The 21,081-nt window shown below is 44.6% G+C and overlaps 1 protein-coding gene across 2 annotated transcripts in view; it reads left to right on the forward strand.

Moving 5' to 3' along the window:
• PUM3 (pumilio RNA binding family member 3) overlaps nt 1-20,662 on the forward strand; it is a 44,583-nt gene extending 23,921 nt beyond the window's left edge. Inside the window, exons 14-18 of one of the 2 annotated variants that reach the window (XM_025931517.2) lie at nt 4,921-5,063; nt 12,299-12,521; nt 14,020-14,107; nt 16,925-17,015; nt 20,374-20,662. In XM_025931517.2, the coding sequence (XP_025787302.1) occupies nt 4,921-5,063; nt 12,299-12,521; nt 14,020-14,107; nt 16,925-17,015; nt 20,374-20,506 (678 nt within the window). In that variant the 3' untranslated portion in view covers nt 20,507-20,662. The remainder of the gene's footprint in view (nt 1-4,920; nt 5,064-12,298; nt 12,522-14,019; nt 14,108-16,924; nt 17,016-20,373) is intronic. The other variant, XM_086684926.1, reaches the window with a different exon arrangement.
• Nucleotides 20,663-21,081: the final 419 nt, after the last annotated feature.

Here is a 21,081-nt window from a genome sequence, read left to right on the forward strand (position 1 = left end):
CAACCATGAAGTGGTAATAAAGAAATGCAGTTCATTTAACCCTAAGTTTGCCTTCAGGCAAACTAAGTCGTCCTTTTGGCATTCTGCGATGCCTGCCTCTTTTTCTGACTTCTGACTATGTGATCCTTTCTTCCCTTCCCTTCCTTTCTTTCTAGTGCATAAACGGTGTGGGGTACATGACAGAGGTCACGGGGGTAGGGATGAGCAGTTGCAACATTGGTAGCGGTGACCAAAATTAGAAGCCTCTTAAAACAGTATGATCTGTATAGACTTGGATTACACGAACCTTTGTTTCATACATACAGGTGGGGCCCTTCGGCCAATCTTAGTGACAAAAGCAGCTTCTCCCTTGTGGACGTTCAGAAAGAGACTTTACCTGTTGGCATGCGGTGGTGCTGTGGCCTCTCTGTGCAGCCGGTCTGGACCGGTAGAGCTGGTGTAGTAGAAAAAAGGAACCAGCTGGTCCAGGGGTAGATGCCAGCTGTCGGTCCCAGTGTGTGTGAATTTCTCATGCCCTCGCTGTCATGTTGCGACTTTCCCCTTGACTGTTTTAAGATTGCGATGACTTTCTTTGGGGTAGGATTGTGGGAAGAAACAAGTTGGCAAGACTTTCATGTCACAAACTGAGTATTTTGGCATGTTCCTTGTGACTTTATTACCCTTTTGACTCCAATCAATAATGATTGTTTTTCATTCCGGTGACAGAGATGTGAGGCCATAAATTGGCAAAATGAATAAAGTTGTTTCACGAAAATGGAAACAGGCTGGGCTATTGAAAGTTCGCTTTTGTTTTAATATTTTCACAACAACTGCAATTTGCATAAGTGTTCCAAATGGATTTCAAGAGAGGCCAGACTCCCTTCAGGATTTGCCTCCGTTGTCTGCTAGATTAATTTTTGCCCAAGCATTCATCCCACTTAGAAGTTGCTTGTGAAACAGTGTTGATTCCTTGTGCTTACCGGTTTGATTCCCACAACTACTTAAGCTACATTCCTGATGACTTGCTCATACTTGGGGCAGCTTTCCCTGAGAGTGGCCTCATGTGCTGAACTCTTGCTTCTAACTGACGAAACTGTGTATCCTTACGCTCTGTTATAGCTAGCGACGGAACTCGGGAATGCCGATACCACCACGAAACCTGGTGCGGCGTTCAGTGCTTTTCACAAACACCCAAGAAAGCGTAGCGTGGCCACTAAGCATTCTTCTGTTCAGGGGTAACCAGACTTCCTGAAACGTCAGGTTGAAACCACAGCCCGGTCATCTGAGCCTTCCTCTTTCTCCACCTGCTTTACTTTCCAAAATAAACATGCTTCTAAAATTGATCCGTTTTTACCCTGGAATCGTGGGTGTGGTGCGGCCGCTCTGACGGCACGTTCCTCTGAAAAGGACGTAGGCAGACCGGCCAGTTGCTGTTTGAAAGTGAAGAATATTGATGCATACTTTAAAATATATTATCTTCTAAATGTACACAAAGGTACAAAGGATGATGCAGCAGACACCCAGCCTCCCAGCATCTGACCAGAAGTAAAACCTGACAGGCACACTGAAGTTCGAGCCTTTTGTGGACCTGTCCTGACTGTGTATCCCACCCTCCCCCATACCCGCTGGGATGAATTCTCTGTTGTTTGGGAGCCTTGCGCTTTCACTGTATGTAAATGTATATGGTTTACAGATTGTCCATAAACGATGCCTTGCCTGTTTTTTTCTGCACCTTGCTTTTTTCTTTTGGCATTGCCTTTGTGCGATTCAGGAGGGGTCGGCAAGTTTTTCATAAAGGGCCAGATTGTAATTATTTTAGGATTTGTGAGCCATTTTATGATCTCTGTTCCCTAGTCTTGGTTTTTTGTGTGTGTTTTTTTTGTTTTGTTTTGTTTTGTCTTTAACGCCCCTTCAAAATATGAAAACCACTCTTATCTCCTTGGATATGTGAAAGCAAGCTGCAGGTTGGATTTGACCCACGGGCCATGGCTTGCCCGCCCTGTTCTAAATCCCTGATTTTCAGTGCCAAATAGTATTGTACTATGAGTAGAATAATTTTTCCAGTTTTCTCTTGGAGACTTAGATTGTTTATAATTTTTAAATTTTTTTTTTTTTTTAACGTTTATTTATTTTTTTGGGACAGAGAGAGACAGAGCATGAACGGGGGAGGGGCAGAGAGAGAGGGAGACACAGAATCAGAAACAGGGTCCAGGCTCTGAGCCATCAGCCCAGAGCCCGACGTGGGGCTCGAACTCACGGACCGCGAGATCGTGACCTGGCTGAAGTCGGATGCTTAACCGACTGCGCCACCCAGGCGCCCCGATTGTTTATAATTTTAAAAATACTTCAGTTCTCTTTAGATTTTGCTATCCCACGTGATTTTATGAGCATTCGTGTAGGTCTCCATGTTTTTCTAAGGCGTTTACGTAGCAGAATGGATGGGTTGCCAGATACCCTGCACAGATGTTTACAAAGAGTCACGTGTGGTATTTGCCACCCAGACACCACAAAACCTGTTGCATTATGCAGTGCTTTTAAAAATAGCCAAGACTTGGGGCGCCTGGGTGGCGCAGTCGGTTAAGCGTCCGACTTCAGCCAGGTCACGATCTCGCGGTCCGTGAGTCCGAGCCCCGCGTCGGGCTCTGGGCTGATGGCTCAGAGCCTGGAGCCTGTTTCCAATTCTGTGTCTCCCTCTCTCTCTGCCCCTCCCCCGTTCATGCTCTGTCTCTCTCTGTCCCAAAAATAAATAAACGTTGAAAAAAAAAAAAAATTTAAAAATAGCCAAGACAGCTTAGTGTTACTAAGCATTCTGTTCACAGTAACTGGCTTTCCTGAAATGTCAGGTGGAAGTCACAGCCTATGCGCTCCTTTTTTATGACCAAGCCCCAGTTCAGTCTCTAGACAGCGCTCTCTGCTCTCCCAGCCGGACCTGCTCTCCACATCCTTGCAGTTTGTCCTTGCTCTCCATTCATTCAGCGGTTAATCATGACGTGACCCGGGGCTCACAGAGTCAGACGCGTTCACAGACCAGGAGGGCACATGAGGAGCCCAGCCGGGTGTGGGGGGTGGGCTATGGGGAAAGGAGGAGGTAGCTGCCAGCTTCTAGGAACTTGAGCTCCATAGGGATAGAGGCTCCTGGTTTCGTGTTCTTTTTTTTTTTTTTCTTTTCTATTTAATTGCAGTACAGTACACATAATATCAAACTTACCATCTTAACCTTTCCCTGTGTTTTTGCATAGTTTTTTTTTTATTGAAGTAAAGTTGGCATACAATATTATATTAGTTTCAGGTGTATAGCATAATGATTCCACAGTTATTTACATTCCTCAGTGCTCCTCATGGTGATGCGTCCCCATTGGTCCCCAACAAGGTCATGACAATATTGTTGACTCTGTACCCTATGCTGTACTTTACAGCCCTGTGACTTACTCATTATAAAACACAAAATAAACATCAGAAATATACTCAAATACAAAGAACAAACTGGTGATGAGTGACCTTTATACTTCTCCTGCAAGTCACTCCACTCGTGTAAACCTTGGGCTTCTTATTAGTGAAATGGAAGGAGCCCTAGTACCTCTATCAAGGTGCTGTGAAGAGTATTTAAGATGAAGGGTGTTCTGCTCACAGCACTGGCTCTGGTTCCTGGTAAGCTCTTAACAAGTGTTAGCTTCTGTTGATGATCACAGGAAGCACCATACACTTTTGCGCAGATAATGAGGGAAGCTTGGGATCTTAAAAAGAGAACCATGGCTCTTGCGTGGAATCTGGAGCTGGCATTGCCAATGTCTGGGTCACAGATTTGGTAGCGTTGTGATCTCCTCGATGACCAACTTCATCTTTGGCTCGGTTCCTTGCGTTAAATTACTAACCTCACTGTAATCAGTCGTTACTTAAGAGATCAGAACATCTAAGTATATATTATCTCACGGAGAATTCCTTTCCATGGAGTCAGAGCCCTGCCACTGTCCTCGGGCCGGTCACCTGCCCCGTTTATGGGTTCCTCATCTGAAAACCTCAAGTGTTGGACTGAATTTTTTCTGTGGCCCCAGCCACTTCTGCAGAAATCCCTGCTGCTCAAACACGTATGGCTTTGAATATCTATTAGGGCTTGTTGCAAGAAATAGGAATGTTGGGGTGGGGGGGAACGATTTTTTTCTGTTGCAGATTCTCTCTTAAGAATACAGGAGTTTTTTCACAGTGACTTTCCTGTCTGAAAACATCAGGGCATTTATACAGGAGCTTAGTTGGGGTGGGGATGACATTGCCTTTGTTACTTAAATTCAGACAACTAGAAAAGGAGATTATTGTTCTTGGTTAGTTGATTGGAAATGTCATAGAGTGTAATTATTTGTAACTGCTCTGTGGAGTCTTTCTGCATTTATTTCCTTCCCCGCCCATTTTTGTTTTCAATGCAATCCTTAAACAGCCTTCATTTGCCATGAATAAGCAGCTAACTTTAAAAGCCTTTATTCACTTGTGCGATTTAACAGAGTTCCTTTATCTGTCTTCACATACATCTCAGTGGGGAAATTCTAATAAGAATGTTCTTCATCGATGCTGATGCTGCATTTAAAGCAGCTGCAAATTGACTGTATCTGCTCAGTGACCCCAGCAAGCGGTGTCCCTAGTAATAGTGGCCTAAGAACTATTGGTCATGGTGAATGAAGAGAACTCCGTTAAATATTTTTTTTAAGTCCTTGAGCTCGGTCACTTATATAAATGGATTTGTTCAGTAATGCTAGTCACAGTGCAGACTCCAGTCTGTGTTCTGAGTGTAAATCCTTGTGCTTTAATGACATGATTTCAAACTTAGCTCTGCATTTTCTTTTACGTACATTGGGAAAAATAGTGGAGAATGTACCCTTCTGTACCTCTTGGATTTCAAGTGCACATTATTTTAAGCACCTAGATTCATTTTTTGTGTCTTTGATTTCACAGGAAATTATTAGTTCCTTGCCTAACATAATAAATGACAAATATGGAAGGAAGGTCCTCTTGTATTTACTGAGCCCCAGAGATCCTGCACACACAGTGCGGGAAATTATTGAGGTTCTGCAGAGAGGAGATGGGAACGCACACAGGTAAGAATAGTACAGTGGCTTGAGCCCTTTGTTTTCTGGTGTGGTTGCTTATTTTGAGTAGCTTACATTTCCAGAAATCTCCTCACACATGCATATCCTCTATTGTGCTTCTCTAAAACTTGGAAGGTGAATCCCATTTTTAAGCCTGTAATTTTGGCAGATTCTTTAAAGTTTTTATCTAGAAAAGGAGATAAATGAATTGTGCCAAAAGAATGCCTCTGAGTGCCTGGCACAGAGTAGGCATTCATTGTGTGGTCCGTTTTGGTTTTGCTGCATTTATTTGTTTTAAACTGGAGCGATTTTTTTTTTTTTTTTAATTTTACTTATTTTTTTTTTTTTAGCTCTGGTATGGCTATCATACAGTGTTATTTTAGTTTCAGGGGTACAATATAGTGATTCAGCAATTCTATACATTCTTCAGTGCTCATCATCGTAAGTGTGTTCTTCACCTATTTCATCCACTCCCATCCCCGCCTCCCCTCTGGGTAGGTAACCATCAGTTTGTTCCCTGTAGGTGAGAGTCTGTTTTTTGGTTTGTCTCTCTCTCTTTTTTTTTCTTAGTTGATTTGATTTATTTCTTAAATTCTGCATATGAGTGACATCATATTTTATTTGTCTTTCTCAGACTTATTTCACTTAGCATTATACTCTGTGACTCCATCCATGTTGTTGCACACGGCAAGATTTTATTCTTTTTATGGCTGGGCAATATTCCATTGTCTCTATACACCACATCTTCTTTGTCCATTCATCTATTTTTTTTTTTTTTTTAATTTTTTTTTTCAACGTTTATTTATTTTTGGGACAGACAGAGACAGAGCATGAACGGGGGAGGGGCAGAGAGAGAGGGAGACACAGAATCAGAAACAGGCTCCAGGCTCTGAGCCATCAGCCCAGAGCGCGACGCGGGGCTCGAACTCACGGACCGCGAGATCGTGACCTGGCTGAAGTCGGACGCTTAACCGACTGCGCCACCCAGGCGCCCCTGTCCATTCATCTATTGATGGATACTTGAGCTGCTTCCATAGTTTGGCTATTCTAAATAACACTGCAATAAACATAGGGGTGTATTTATCTTTTCAAATTAGTGTTTTCGTACTCATTGGGTATGTACCCATTAGTGGAATCACTGGATCATACAGTAATTCTGTTTGTAATTTTCTGAGGAACCTCTGTACTCTTTTCCACAGTGGCTGCACCAGTTTGCATTCCCACCAACAGGATTCCTTTTTCTCGACATCCTCACCAGCACTTATTGTTTCTTGTGTTTCTAATTTTAGCCATTCTGACAGGTGTGAGGTGATATCTAATCGTTTTGATTTGCATTTCCCTAATGGTTAGTGATGTTGAGCATCATTTCATGTGCCTGTTGTCTTTCTGTAGGTCTTCTTTGGAAGAAGACCTTTTTTAATTTGATTCTTTGTTTCTCTGGTGTTGAGTTGTGCAAGTTCTTTATATGTTTTGGATACTAACCCCTTATCAGATATGTCACTGGCAAATAACTCCTCCCATTCCGTAGACTGTCTTTTAGTTTTGTTGATTATTTCCTTTGCTGTGCAGAAGCTTTTTCTTTTCATGTAGCCCCGGTAGTTTATTTTTGTTTGCATTTCCCTTGCCTCAAGAGACATGTCTAGAAAGATGTTGCTATGGCCAATGTCAGAGAAACTACTGCCTATGCTCTCTTCTAGGATTTTTATGGTTTCAGGTGTCCAGTTTAGGTTCTTAATCTATTTTTAGTTTATTTTTGTGTATGGTATGAGAAAGTGGTCCAGTTTCATTCTTTTGCATATAGCTGTCCAGTTTCGCAATATCTTTGTTGAAGAGACTGTCATTGTCCCATTGCATATTCTTGCCTTGCAATCCTTTGTTGAAGATTAATTGACCGTATAATTGTGGGTTCATTTCTAGGCTCTCTGTCTTCTGTTCCATTGTTCTATGTGTCTGTTTTTTGTGCCTGTGCCATACTGTTTTGATTCTACAGCTTTGTAGTATATCTTGAAATCTGGGATTTTGATACCTCCAGTTGTGTTCTGTTTCAAGATTGCTTCGGTTATTCAGGGTCTTTTGTAGTTCCATACAAATTTTAGGATTATTTCTTCAAGTTCTGGGGAAAATGCTATTAGTATTTTGGTAGGGATTACATTAAATCTGTAGATTGCTTTGGGTAGCCTGGCCATTTTAACAATTTTTGTTCTTCTAATCCATGAGCATGAAATGTTTTTCCATTTGTTTGTGTCTTCAGTTTCTTTCAGCAGTGTTTTATAGCTTTCAGGGTATAGGTCTTGCACCACCTTGCTCAAGTTTATTCCTACATATTCTTTTTGGTACAATTGTAAATGGAGTTTTTTTTCCTTAATTTCTCTTTCTGCTACTTCATTATTAGTGTATAGAAATGCAGTGGATTTCTGATTGTTAATTTTGTATCCTGTGACCCTAACTCATTTATCCGTTTTGGTAGTTCTTTGCTAGAGTCTTTAGGGTTTACTCTAGATCGTATCATGTCCTCTGCGAACAGTGACAGTTACACGTCTTCCTTACCAATTTAGATTCCTTTTATTTCTTTCGTGTTGTCTCATTGCTGTGGCTAGGACTTCAGTACTCTTGAATAAAAGTGCTGAGCGTGGACATCCTTGTCTTATTCCTGATCTTAGGGAAAAGCTGTTTTTCATCATTGATGATGAGGTTAGCTGTGGGTTTTTGTTATATATGGCCTTTATTATCTTGAGGTATATTCCCTCTAAACCTGCTTTGTTGAGGGTTTCTATCATGAACGGATGTTGTATTTTGTCACATCTTTTTTCTGCATCTATTGAAACATCTTTTCTCTTGTTGATGCATTATTTTGATTGATTTGTGAATATTGAACCACCCTTGCATCCCAAGAATAAATCCCACTTGATTGTGGTGAGTGTTTTTTTAGTGTATTATTGGATTTGATTTGCTATTTTGTGGAGTGTTTTTGCATCTGTGTTCATCAGAGATAATTGGCCTGTGATTCTCTGTATTTTTCTGTAGTGCCTTTATCTGGTTTGGTATCAGAGTAATGCTGGCCTCATAGAATGAATTTAGAGGCATTCCTTCTTCTATTTTTTGGAGTAGTTTGAAAAGAATAGGTAGTATTAACTCTTCATTAAATGTTTGGTAGAATTCACCTGTGAAGTCCTCTGATCCTGAACTTGTGTTTGCTGGAAGTCTTTTGATCACGGCTTCAGTTTCATTGCTGGTAATCGGCCTGTTCAAATTTTCTGTTTCTTCCAGATTTAGTTTTGGAAGGTTCTATGTTTTTGGGAATTCATGCATTTCTTCTAACTTGTCCAATTTGTGGGCACACAAGTTTTTATACTATTATATTGTAACCCTGTGTATTTCTGTGGTGTCAGTTGTTATTTCTCCTTTTTCATTTCTGATTTTGTTTATTTGAGGCTGCCTAAGGGTTTATCAATTTTGTTCATCTTTTCAAAGAACAAGCTCCTGGTTTCATCTGTTTTATTGGGTTTTTTTAGTTTCTGTTGTGTTTATTTCTGCTCTGTTTATTATTTCCTTCTTTATACTGGTTTTAGGTTTTGTTCGTTGTTCTTATCTAGCTCCTTTAGGTGTAAAATTAAATTGTTCTTTTGAGATTTTTCTTGCTTCTTGAGGTATGCCTGTATTGCTGTATACTTCCCTCTTAGAACCACCTTTGCTGCATCTTGAAGATTTTGGATTGTTGTGTCTTCATTTTCATTTGTCTCCATGAATTTTTTAATTTCCTCTTTGATTTCTTATTGACTCATTCATTCTTCAGTAGCATGTTATTCAACGTCCATCTGTTTGTGTTCTTTCCTGATTTTTTCGTGTGGTTGATTGCTAGTTTCATAGCATTGTGGTCAGAAAAGATACGTGGTATATGACATCAGTCTTTTTGAATTTGCTGAGACCTGTTTTGTGGCCTACTATGATGTATTAGGGAGACTATTCCATATAAATTTGAAAAGAATATGTATTCTATTGTTTTAGGATGGAATGTTCTGAGTATATATGTTAAATCCATCTGGTCTAAACTGTTATTCAAAGCCACTGTTTCCTTGTTGATTTGCTATTTAAATCATCTGTCTGTTAATGTAAATGGATTCTCAAAGTCCTCTATTGTTAATGTATTATCAGTTATTTCCTTTATGTCTGTTATTAGCTGCTTTATGTATTTGAGTGCTTCCACATTGGGTGCATGGATATTTACAATTGCTATCTCTTCTCGTTGGATTGTCCCCTTTATAATTTTGCAGTATCCTTATGTGTCTCTTGTTACAGTCTTGTAAGTTTTAAAGTCTGTTTTGTCCAATACAGGTATTGCTACCCCAGCTATCTTTTTATTTCCATTTTGTTGATAAATGCTGTTCCATCCCTTTATTTTCATTGTGCATGTGTCTTTAGGTCTGAAATGAGTCTTGTAGGCAGCATATAGATGAATCTTTTTTTATCCGTTCTGTCACCCTATGTCTTTTGATTGGAGTGTTTCGTCCATTTGCATTCAAAGTAAATATTGATAGGCACGTACTTATTGCCATTTTGTTACTTGCTTTATGATTGTTTTGTAGTTCTGTTCCTTCCCATTGCTCTTTTCTCTCACAGTTTGCTGGCTTTCTGTAGTGTGATATACTTGGATTCCTTTTTCTTTATTTTAGTCATATCTGTTACTGGTTTTTAAATTGGGGTTATCGTTAGGTTTATATGTGACATCTTATGCATCTAGGAATCTGTTAAGTTGATGGTCACTTGAGTTTAAACCCATTCTAAAAGCACCAAATTGTTACTTTTCTCCTCTTTCCCTTCCTCATTTTAGGCATGGTGTCATACTTTTACATCCTTTTATTTTGTGACTCCCTCAACTGATTGGTATAAATATACTTAATTTTGCTGCCTTTATGTTTCCTACTTTTCTTACTCCTGCTTACGGTCTTTCCTTTTCACTCAGGGTGTGTCTCCTTTTGCATTTCTTGCAAGGCTGGTTTAGTGGTGATGAATTCCTTTAACTTTTGTTTGTCTGGGAAACTCTTAATCTCTCTATTCTGAATGATATCCTTGCTGGATGAGTATTGTTGGTAGCATGTTTTTTTCTTTCAGAACTTTGAATATATCACGCCACTCCCTTCTGGCATGCAGGGTTTCTGCTGAAAAATCAGCTGATAGCCTGAGGGGGCTTCCCTTGTATGTAAATGTTTTCTTTTCTCTTGTTTCTTTAAAAAGTCTCCGGCACGTTTTGCCATTTTGATTACTGTGTGTCTTGGTGTGGACCTCCTTGGGCTGATTTTGTTGAGGTTCTCTCTACCTCCTGGATCCGGGGATCTGTTTCCTTTGGGAGATTTGGGAAGTTTTGAGCTGGTAACTTCTATAAGTAAGTTTTCTGCCCCTTTTTCTCTCTCTTTTTCTGGGATCTTTACAATGCAAATATTATTACACTTGGTGATGTTGCTGATTCCCTTAATCTCTTTTCATTTTCTATTGTTGTTTGGCCCCTGTGTTAGTGGGCCAGTGTGGGGCCGCCTCGGGCTCGATTTGAGTCAGACCAGGTGTCTGCCATGGTGCAGTAGCCCCGACCTGCAGCGGTGCCTTCCCTGTATTGTCCCCTGAGAAGCTTTCCCGGGGGCGGGACCCGCTGTCAGACCAGAGGTCTTCGCCCAGCCCTGCTGGCGCTGCCTTGGACTGCGTGTGGTTAACTTCCCCTCTCCCTGGGGCGGGAGCTGCGGAGTGGTGCCGGCCCCTGTCAGAGCTGCTCACACACGGCTTCAGCTTGTGGCCCTGCCTCGGATGGTCTCTGGGCCAAGAGCGTGTTGGAGGAGGGAGGTCTGCAAGAGGACACGGCGTGGAGCTAGTCTGTTTGGGGGGGGGGGGGGTGGGGCGCGCGGGGGGGCGGGGTCCTGGAGCTGAGGCCTAGCCGGGAGGGCTGAGTCTACAGAAGTGCTCAGAGATGGGGGGAGCTGTTAGCAAATCAGGTGGACGGTGTTGCGTGGGCACCGTTCCCACAGGGGTCCGTGTGCCTCGGCCAGGGGACAGGGGAGGGAAGTGGCGCCCTCCAGCTTCTTCTTTCCTGTAGAAGTGTCCCGAAGATCCCTGCCCCTCCATCCCAGGCTGTGAGCTTAGTAAACGGATTTCCCTCCCGCATATCCCGGGTGCTTTTCGAACTGCTGCTTCTATGTTGTGTATCTCCACAGGCCTTTTTGTCGTGCTGTCTCTAAGGCGGGGACTCCGTTTTCTGTCACCCTCCCTGCTCTCCCAGAGCCAAGCATGCTGAAAGTTCTGGGTGTTAAGCCCCACTGATTGTAAGAACCCATGAGATTATGCCCCACTGATTGTCAAAGCCACATGTTTCAATCCCACACGTTACAGGGATTCGTCTTCCCCAGGCAGACACCCCGTGTAGGGCCCGCCTCGCGTGAGGGGCTGTTTCTCTCTCTCCTCCACCCCCACTGCAGACAGTCGTGGGCATCCTTTCAGCTTCCGACCCGCGTTTCCTCCCTTCCTGTCCTCACCAGTATGGCCTCATCTCTGGATTTAGCGGTTTAGACGCTGTTCTGCCAGTCCTCTGGTCGTTCTCTGGGTTGTTCACCCTGATGTGGGTGTTATCGAGTGTTTCCACGGGAGGAGGTGGGCTTAGGGTCCTCTTCTGCCGTCCTCCCCCGAAATCAGTTTTGCTTTATTTTTAAAGCTATTGGTATCACACAATTCGATATTGTAGAGAGTAGAGTCCATAAAGTAGTCTAATCCTGTCTTCTAATTTGTTGTTGTTGTTTGGGTATTACATCGGGCAAGGTTCACTTATTAAGTGCTAATTCTGTGACAGGCACTGTTCAGATCCTGGAGACACAAAGATGAAAGCGAGGTATCCCACCTTTAAGTTGCTTACTACCTGCACACCACAGAGAGAGAAACGATTACGCCAAGTTGGACCAAGACTGTTTCTTAAAAATGTTTAGTGTGTATTTATTTTTGAGAGAGAGAGAGTGTGTGTATGAGCAGGGGTGGGGCAGAGAGAGACATGCAGAATCTAGGGCAGGCTCCAGGCCGCCCGACGTGGGGGTCGAGCCCGCGAACCGCGAGATCATGATCTGGGCCGAAGTCGGATGCTTAACCGACTGAGCCACCCAGGCGCCCCTGACGCAGATTGTTTAAAGCCCGTAGAGGTTTTTGTGGTGATAAGACCACTGTCTTTCCTTCGCCACTCATCTCACCCGAGTGCCTCGTTCGCCACGCTCCTACAGTAAGAAGGACACAGCCATCCGCCGGCGAGAGCTCCTGGAGGCCATCTCTCCGGCTTTGTTAAGCTACCTGCAAGGACACGCCCGCGAAGTGGTGCTGGATAAGTCTGCGTGTGTGTTGGTGCCCGGCATTCTGGGAGCTGCCACGGGAGACGTCCAGCCCGCCATGAGCGCCATCGCCGGCTTGGCGGCCACAGAGTTGCACCCGGGCGGCCAGGACGGAGAGGTAACGTGCTGTCGCGAGATGTGCGGAAAGCTGCAGCGTCGCACAGACGCCGGCCACCGAGATCAGGGCTCGAAGAGAACTCCGATGCTGACTGCCTCCCCTCAGCCCGAACCCGCAGCACATCTGATCCTGCGGATTCGGAACACGGTGCCGCTGCAGGGCTGTCCTTCTCAGAGCTTCCCGTGACTTCCTCTTACCCACAGAGTCGAGACCGTCGTCTTAACGCGGCTCTCTGTGGCGCGTGGTTGGCACCAGGCTGCCTTCCTAGCTTTTGCTGTGTTCTCTCTGTTTTGAATTCACTGTGGATTCTTGCACCTCTCTGCATTCACATGCGCCTCTTTCCTCACCCTGGATGCCACCTGTGTCCCCATTTTGCCGTGCTGTCCCTATAGAAAGCCTCACTCATCCTAGAAGTTGCCCAGAGTCCCTCTCCTTGAAGTCTTCCCAAGTTCCCTCCCATTAAAAAAGTCCGCTCTTTCTGATAGCTCCCCTGCCTGCCTGCCTTGGCCCGGGACTCCTTCTGCCTTACCTCTTAAGTTCCTTGATCCACATGCCTCATCTGTGTTGGGCGGTGGTCTGCCCTGTTCCCCCATCCCCCAAAGCTTACTGTTTTGCTGAACACAACATAGAGACGAATACGTACCCAGATAATTACCCACTAGAGGATGGAGATACCTGCTGTAAAGGACACGTACGTGTTCTCTGGGGCCGTATAAGAATGGGAGCCAGCCTGTCCCCAGGAAGGCTTCCCCGAGGCAGTGAAGGTTACACTGAGGCTGGAGGATCGTAGCTCAGTGAAGAAAGGCAGAGGGAGGAACATGGGCCGCAGTTGGAAGGAGGGAAGGGTCTCGGCTCATTTGGGGACAGAGGGCTCAGGGGAGGTCAGCCGGCAGAGGGAAGAAGAGGCAGAGGTCAGACCGGGCAGGGCCTGTGTGTTGGGGAGTCTACTATTTCCTGCTGCGGGCCCTGGGTCTGCACCCTCCCCTCACAGGGCAGAGCGTAGAAACCAGCCAGGAGGATGTAGGCGTGATGAGTTTTCTCTGTAAGGGATGGAGCCTGTTGTCTCTGCTTGATAAGGAGAGATCCTAGGTGCTGTGGGACCCGTGGGGACCAAGTGTCAGTGTTTCTGCTGTCACACTTCGTCCCACAGGTTCATTTGCACTCAGAACTGCCTATTGCAGCCTGAACAGTGGTTGGCAGGACGTTGGGACGAGCGCCATGTGGTGCTATTCAGCGTGGAGGTCATGAGGCCGCGCCTGAAGTGCCTGTTAGTGGCTCTGGCCGCGGTGTCCCTCTTCCTCTCAGTCTGGGGATTGGGCCAGATCTCTGGTCCCTCCAGGCGTTCAGGGCCACTCCTGATCATGACCTCCCTCCTGAGTGTTGTCGAACTTCCAACTCGTCTGAGTCCTCACCTGTGTGCGGTGATAGAGAATGGACTGTCGGCCAAGGCGTGGCTGAAGACTTCTGTTTAAGTCCCTGCCTTCTTGCCCCCTTACAGCTTCACGTCGCAGAGCATCCTGCGGGACATCTCGTTCTGAAGTGGTTAATAGAACAAGATAAGAAGATGAAGGAAAGTGGAAGAGAAGGTAGGCTGTGAAACTTGACCTTTTCCTGTATCTCATGTGGAATTTCAGTAATTCCTGACCCTAACTGTATGCCCGTCATTTATGTTCAAGTGAAACTTGCTGAGTGTTTACAAATGATGTCTATGAACAAGAAGTAATTTAGGGGTTGCAAATAATGCTCTAGTAGATGTTGGAAATTTATGTCCCATAATCCTTTAATTTCCTTTCTCTGTCCACCCTCCCTCACTGTCTCACCTCCCTCGCTACTTCAGGCTTTGGATCTGGCTGGCCAGAGCCCTAAAATGCCATTCTGTTCCTTGAGGGGGTGGGGGCGGGAAGGGGGGGAAGATTTGTGAGTGTCACTACCCCCAGCTGAAAAGTGTATTTATCTCTACTTTGGAGGAAAGGATAAGCAGAAGAAAACTATCCCCCTCAGAATTTTGAGCTAATGCCTGTTTGGCATTGAAAATACATATGACCAAAGAGCAAGCCAGTGCTTGGCCGCTTGCTGCTCTGCAGAAAGTCAGCTTTCAAGAGAAGGACAGCATCTTTTATCCACCTGAAAAGTGGCATCCCATTCCTGTCTCGGTCCTGTCTTTGACCAGACCTTCTGTTACTAAGTTCGAGCTCCATCCAGTATTGTAGCCACTGAAGGGCTTTCCCAAACCCTCATTGTGTCTGGACAAAGCGACAGATCATGAATTTCTGTCTTGAGGCAAGTTGCAGCCTGATGGCTAGTGGGGCGATCAGTACAGTAGTACAGTTGTCACTTCTCACTCTCCCTTGAAGATCAGAGACTTGGGGCTGTTTTTCATTGCACGCTTCCCGTAAAGGAGACAGCTTGTAACACAGTTTGAAGGGAAAATAATGTATTGAATCATCTTTTTCATTATTAAGAATTCAGTGCTCTGTTGAGCTGAGTTTATGTCAGAAAAGTTGTCTGGTTTGCTTTTAAAATCCAAAGAATTTTCAAGTGACTTTTGTCCCTAATTCGGTTACACTGGCAGCCTTATAACATGCTTGTGTGGACCTGCCGTGTTCCTCACATTCACGGAGCTCCGAATGGGCGTGGCTGGCTGTCTTGGTCCTCTGTCGCCGTGTAACAAGCCACCCCAAAACTTGGTAGTTCTCAGACAACATCTGATCGGGGTTTGGTTTTGTTCTCTTCACTGTCACCTGGGGCAGCTCGGCTTAGGGTCGGAGTATCTCTGCACTTGGGCGATGGCTGGCGGTGGCCAAGTCCAGCAGCCTCGTGCCATTCCGCCAGGCTGCTTGGGCTTCCTCACAACATGGTGGGTGGGCTCTAAGAGAAGAAAGCAGGTGCGTGGTGCTTTTATGATTTAGCCATAGAAGTTACTTAACATCGCTCTTTCCCTTCTCTCTTGGTTAAGTCCGTCACAGGCCCACCAGGGTTCAAAAGAAGACATTGATTCCAGCTCCGGGTGGGGGTGGGCGCGTGCAGCATTCTAGAACAGCACACAGGACAGGGATACTGTCGTGGTCAGTCACCTTTGGAAAACACCATCTGCCTCACTGGCCGATTGCTGTCCTTCGACCTTTGCCGTGAAGAGCTAAATGACCCTAGGCCTCTTGGCTTTTAAAGGGTCCTCACATTTGAGTATCTTCTGAGTGAATTATATATGCAGCCACCCAAGATACTTACCTTCAAGATAGGTTTGCCTTCACTTCCATCTGTACCCAACCCTAGCTTTCAGAATTTCTGCTTTGTCCAAGAATTAGTTACATACACTTCCATCGCACGGTGAATAAGATAATATACCAAGCCCTTGGGAATCTGATAATGACAAGCAAGCTAATAACACAAGATGAGTAACATTTTTGACGGGTGAATGGCTAGCTTTGTAGACAGAAATTATCAGGTGTCAATCACAATAGTCACGTGACCACTAGTCACCTCCTGAGTGAGCATTTTTCACGAGGGAGAACTTGCTCTCATCCAAGCACGAGGTGTTGCTGTCAAACGTTCACTTCCTGAATGCCTTTCAGGTCAGGGTTAAATCATTAAATAGTACAAAGAGATGCAAGCACGACCAAGTGCTCATTTTATAAGAATTCATTGTTTGTCCTGAGTAATTATTTCTAAACAAAGTCTAAAACCTGGATCAGAGTAGAAGGAAATGGCTGTATTGGAAACACATTAAACGGGCGCCTGGGTGGCTCCGTCGGTGGAGCGTCCAACTTCGGCTCAGGTCGTGATCTTGCGGCTCGAGAGTTCAAGCCCGGAGTCAGGCTCTGTGTGGACAGCTCGGAGCCTGGAGCCTGCTTCCCATTCTGTGTCTCCCTCTCTCTCCACCACCCCTGCACTCTGTCTCTCTCAAAAATAAATAAAACATTTTGTAAAAGAGAATTGTAGGACATTAATGGCTTTTTAAAATAAAAATGAGGGGCACCTGGGTGGCTCAGTCGGTTAAGCGCCAGACTCCAGCTCAAGTCATGATCTCACAGTTTGTGGGTTTGAGCCCCACCCACATCACGCTCTGTGCTGACAGCTCGGAGCCTGGAGCCTGCTTCGGATTCTGTGTCTCCTCTGTCTGCCCCTCCCCCACTCGCACTCTGACTCACTCTATCTCTCTGTTTCTCTCTCTCTCTCTCTCTCTCTCTCTCTCTCTCTCCGAGAAATAAACAAAAAAATTTAAAAACACACATCAAATAAATCAGAGCTGGAATTTTTAGTATTAAGGAAGATTGAGTCAGAACTCTCTTTATTCACTTTTTTATTAGAATATTTGTAGATTTAAGGGCAGTAGAGAAGTAGATTGGGAGTTTAAATCTTGGTGTGATGTTCACTAAGCTTCAGTGTATTTTTCAATTTTTCAGGTTGTTTCGCAAAAACACTTGTAGAGCATGTTGGTGTGAAGAACCTGAGGTCCTGGGCCAGTGTAAACCGAGGTGCCATTATTCTTGCTAGGTACGTACGTGTGTGCCTTGGCCGCACAGGCCCCTCCTCCTGCCTGTTGGCGCAGAAGCCCCTTCCTCCACGTTCTTCCTTGGGTCTATCCTTGGTGTCCGATCGCTGGCCATCGCTCCCGGTCCCTCGGGGTGCAGACGGGCACAGCAAATAGCAGAGGCCAGACGTAACTCTTTCAGTCGGTTCTTAAAAGTTTATTTTACGGCTGTGACCAAAATAGAATTGGATTCTCTCTCTTGCTCCCTCGCTCCACTCAGGAAAGCGCTTTACGTCTGATTAACGTGTAGGGGTCACTTACACGACCTTCTTTTCTCCCCAGGTTATGGAGCCCTCCGACACCCGATTATTATAAATTATGTAATTCATAGGATTTGCCCAGTATACACGTTTTCTGGAACATTATTACGGCCATTGGGAGTTATAGATCTCAAAAAAAAAAAAAGGGATCTGTAGCAACTCGTTCACCTTTTGGCATTTCGCGTTGGTTGGGCTTAAACCGTACGTTCCGAAGTAATAAGCCATCAGTCCGGCCAGTGTCACATCTCCTCACCTGGTCCTTGTTCCTGGAAGGCTGTGTTGGCAACCCCTGGACATTTTGCCTTTTGACCCTCCTCGTGCATATGCACAGTCTCCCCCTCTCACACACCCTTCCTGCCTCTGGCAGCCACCTATCTGTTCTCTGTATTTATGAGCTGGGTTTTGTTTTGTTTTGCTTTTCTTTTTGTTTTAAATTAGACTCCACGTGTAAATAAGAGATCACACAGTGTATCATTTGATTGTTTCACATTTATGGTTTTGACCAAAATTGTAATTGCATTCTTTTTAACGAATTAGTCTTGTCCCTGTGAAAACTGACAAAGTTGCTTTTTAAATCATGCCTGACTTTACGTGTCATTTTTCTTACTTTCCAGTATTCTTAAAAGGATTCTGGGAGCATTTGCTACTGAAGTCTGCATGCTAATTGTTTATTTCTAATTAAAATGATAGAATACTGATGATTTGTGAATTGAGGCATGTGCTCATCTTGTCTGTTGTTCTCCAGAGTTACTTGGAGTTTATAATTAACAGGTCATTGAAACTTACGTACGTTCTGTTCCTGTATGTGAAACCCTTCTATTAACAGCATTCATTTAAAATAGATTTGTTTGTTATTGTGAAGTAATCACTGCTGATTTTTTTTTTTTCCCTGCTGTGTTACCGAGTTTTGGAAAAGGGGATATGTTTGAATTTCCCACAGTATGTCACATGCAGCATGCTGTGTAATTTGATCTGATCTGTTTTGTTTGTAAAAGTTAGAAGTCTTTCTTCGGTCTACAATTTGATTTTGGTACACATATACCCATAAACACGGTCCATACAGACATCCGTTACTTCAGGTAGCTCAGGATCTCCAAATATATGGGTGGTGCGGTTCATTTTGTTCATTTCTTATGAAAATGAGTTCATTTTCCAGTTGAAGTTGAACAGCCAGAATCCATTAGCCGAAACATGAACTTTTTTAATATGAGTTTCTTTACCAAGCGTTTGGAGTGTTAACACCTACTGACATATTCTTTCATTAACGCTCAATTAACTAAAAATTTCAACCATGCCATGAAATTAATTTGTAAAGATTGCTCATCAATCAAAGCTGCTCTTGGGTGGATTTCAAACATTAGAAGGATACTACAGATTTATTTTGGAACATTGGCATGTAAGATATTTGAGGTTGTGAAGGGGTGCTGAACTACATATAACCTAATAATTAATACAATAATCAGTTTTAATGGGTTTAGAACAGTCATGTGCTTGACTTGTTTGGTAAAATTCTCTGCTCGTGTATTTTACTTCAAACTTGTGCAGTATTCCCTAGATCTTTTTTACAGTAAGTGAAAAGGCAACCTTGGTGAGAAAGAGTATCAGCCTTGTCGGCTATCTGAAAAACGACTCGGGGCAGCAGAATCCTCTAGCACTTAGATCATCGTGGGTTCTAGACACCCTGCCTGGGTTTCGATCCCAGCTCACTGTGCGGTCTTGGGCAAATCACTCAGCTTCTGTGGACCTTCATTTTCTTGGTTGTAAAATTAGATTAGTAATAATCATAGGCTGTTCTGCAAACTGTAGGAGATGGTGTATGTAAAATTCTTAGCTTTACGTCCAGCGCGTGTGTTCAGGAAATACTTTTATTACGTCCACGCGTTATGTGAGTGCGTGCTTAGCCAGAAACTACCCGGTGAGTCACGAATCTGTTAAAAGGGCACTTTACTTCGCACCTTTGCAAGTGGCAAGCTGGGCCTTGTCCCCCGCCAACGGCAGAGTGCTGCTCGGTGCTGCTGACCTAACCGTCCTCTTTGTGGACGTGCCGCAAGTTATCAGGACCAGGGACTTGGGGAAATGCCAAGTGGTTTGTTTCTAGGATGTGTTTCTGAGGTCAGCATTAAATGTGGTCGTGCAGAAGGGGGGAGCCCTGGTCTTCTACAGTCGGGTGCCTGTGCCCCAGCCCCTATTTAAAGAGAAAGGGGTCTCGCGGGCTCTTGGTAGCAGCCTCTGGGACTCCGTTCCCTTGTGGGGATAGGGCTCCAGCAGGCTTCCAGGAAGCAGAGCTGACTGGTTTGTTTTAGTGGCTCCCGTTCATGAAGTACTCGCTAAGTGCCGTGCCCTGGCGAGGTGCCTCCCATTTGTGATCATTTGAGCCTCAAGAAATCTCTCTGGTAGGGGGTGGCTCTTGGTGTTGATCCCGTCTCTAGGTCAGGAAACAGACATTTTAAATAGCACGCTCTGGTGGGTACAGTTACCGAGTGGCTGAGGGAGGTTTCAAATCTAGGCCCTTAAGCTCCTCACCCTTTTGGATGTTTTAGCCACGGAGTTTAGAAGGAAGGCTCTTAGCTGCTTCCCTCTCGGGCCCTCCACCTTTCCTGCGTGGCCCCTGGTCACTGGTGCTACGCGGTCACTCAGGGAAGTCTTCTCGGTCATCTGTGTGCCCCATGGTACCGTGAAATAGAGAAGTAAAACACAAGGTTTCTGTTCTTGAGTTTCATCTGGGTAGGAAAGAGGGGCTAGAATCCATGCAGTAAACACATTTTTAAGACCGGGTGTTAGTCCTAAGATAACCAGCGAACGTAAGACCCATTCTGTATGGAACGGAGTTCCGTGTGATCTGCCAGCAAGATTATAAAACGTTTTCTATTTATGTGCTCTCAGAATATAGGCTCCCAGCTCCCCTCATTCATCTGGTGAATTAAAAAGATGTGTTTATGATTGTCAAGCTTGTCTCACAAATCGGTGAACTTTTTCTACCTTGGGTGGAGATAGTATTGGCAGATGGTTAGGGGTTTTTATGAAATGTCATTTTTTTATTGGTTGATTGTTGTCTCCTCAGCCTTCTCCAGAGCTCCGATCAAGAAGTTGCAAACAAAGTCAAGGCTGGACTCAAAGGCCTCATTCCCACATTGGAGAAAAACAAAAATGCCAGCAAAGGAATAGAAACGCTGCTTGAAAAACTGGCCGCATAGTGGAGACAGTTAAGAACAAGATGGAATCTTCTTTCCTGTTCTCTTTTCCCAGAGCGGGAACGAAGGGCCAGGGGCCGCCTTCCTGGGAGTCTGGGTGCTCTGTATATGTGCTTCTTCTTTGTATAAGAGTCTATTTATAAACAAGTTTTCTAAAAATGGTCTTTTTTTTTTTTTTTTTTAATCCCAGCCAAGTCTTCTGTCTTTGGAGTGCTGAGCAAATCACACGAGGCCATGACATAAAAGGCTTAACCATCGTATACAGGGGGACCAACCAGATACATCCCAAGTAGAAGCAAGAGTTGATTCAAGGGAGAAGAGGTCTCCTTGAGCAGTGGTCTGAGAGGGCTTCAGGGAGGGGGTGGCACTTGGGGACCTTGAAGGAAGTCAGGGTGTAGAAAAAGGGAGCCCTGGGGAGTCTGTTGGGAGCAGTGAGGTGAAAATTAAGCGTTCTGCAGGCACTTCAGGAAGCCTTACGACCCAGAGACAGGATGGCCTGAGGCGACAGCAGCCGCCACATTCCCTGCTGCTTTGGGGATTGGGTTTCGATTAGATTTTGTTGGCCAGGCATTCAGGTA

Source organism: Puma concolor, chromosome D4 (assembly GCF_028749965.1).
Source record: "Puma concolor isolate L17-30 chromosome D4, mPumCon1.1.hap2, whole genome shotgun sequence".
In the NCBI taxonomy this organism is placed as follows: Eukaryota; Metazoa; Chordata; class Mammalia; order Carnivora; family Felidae; genus Puma; species Puma concolor.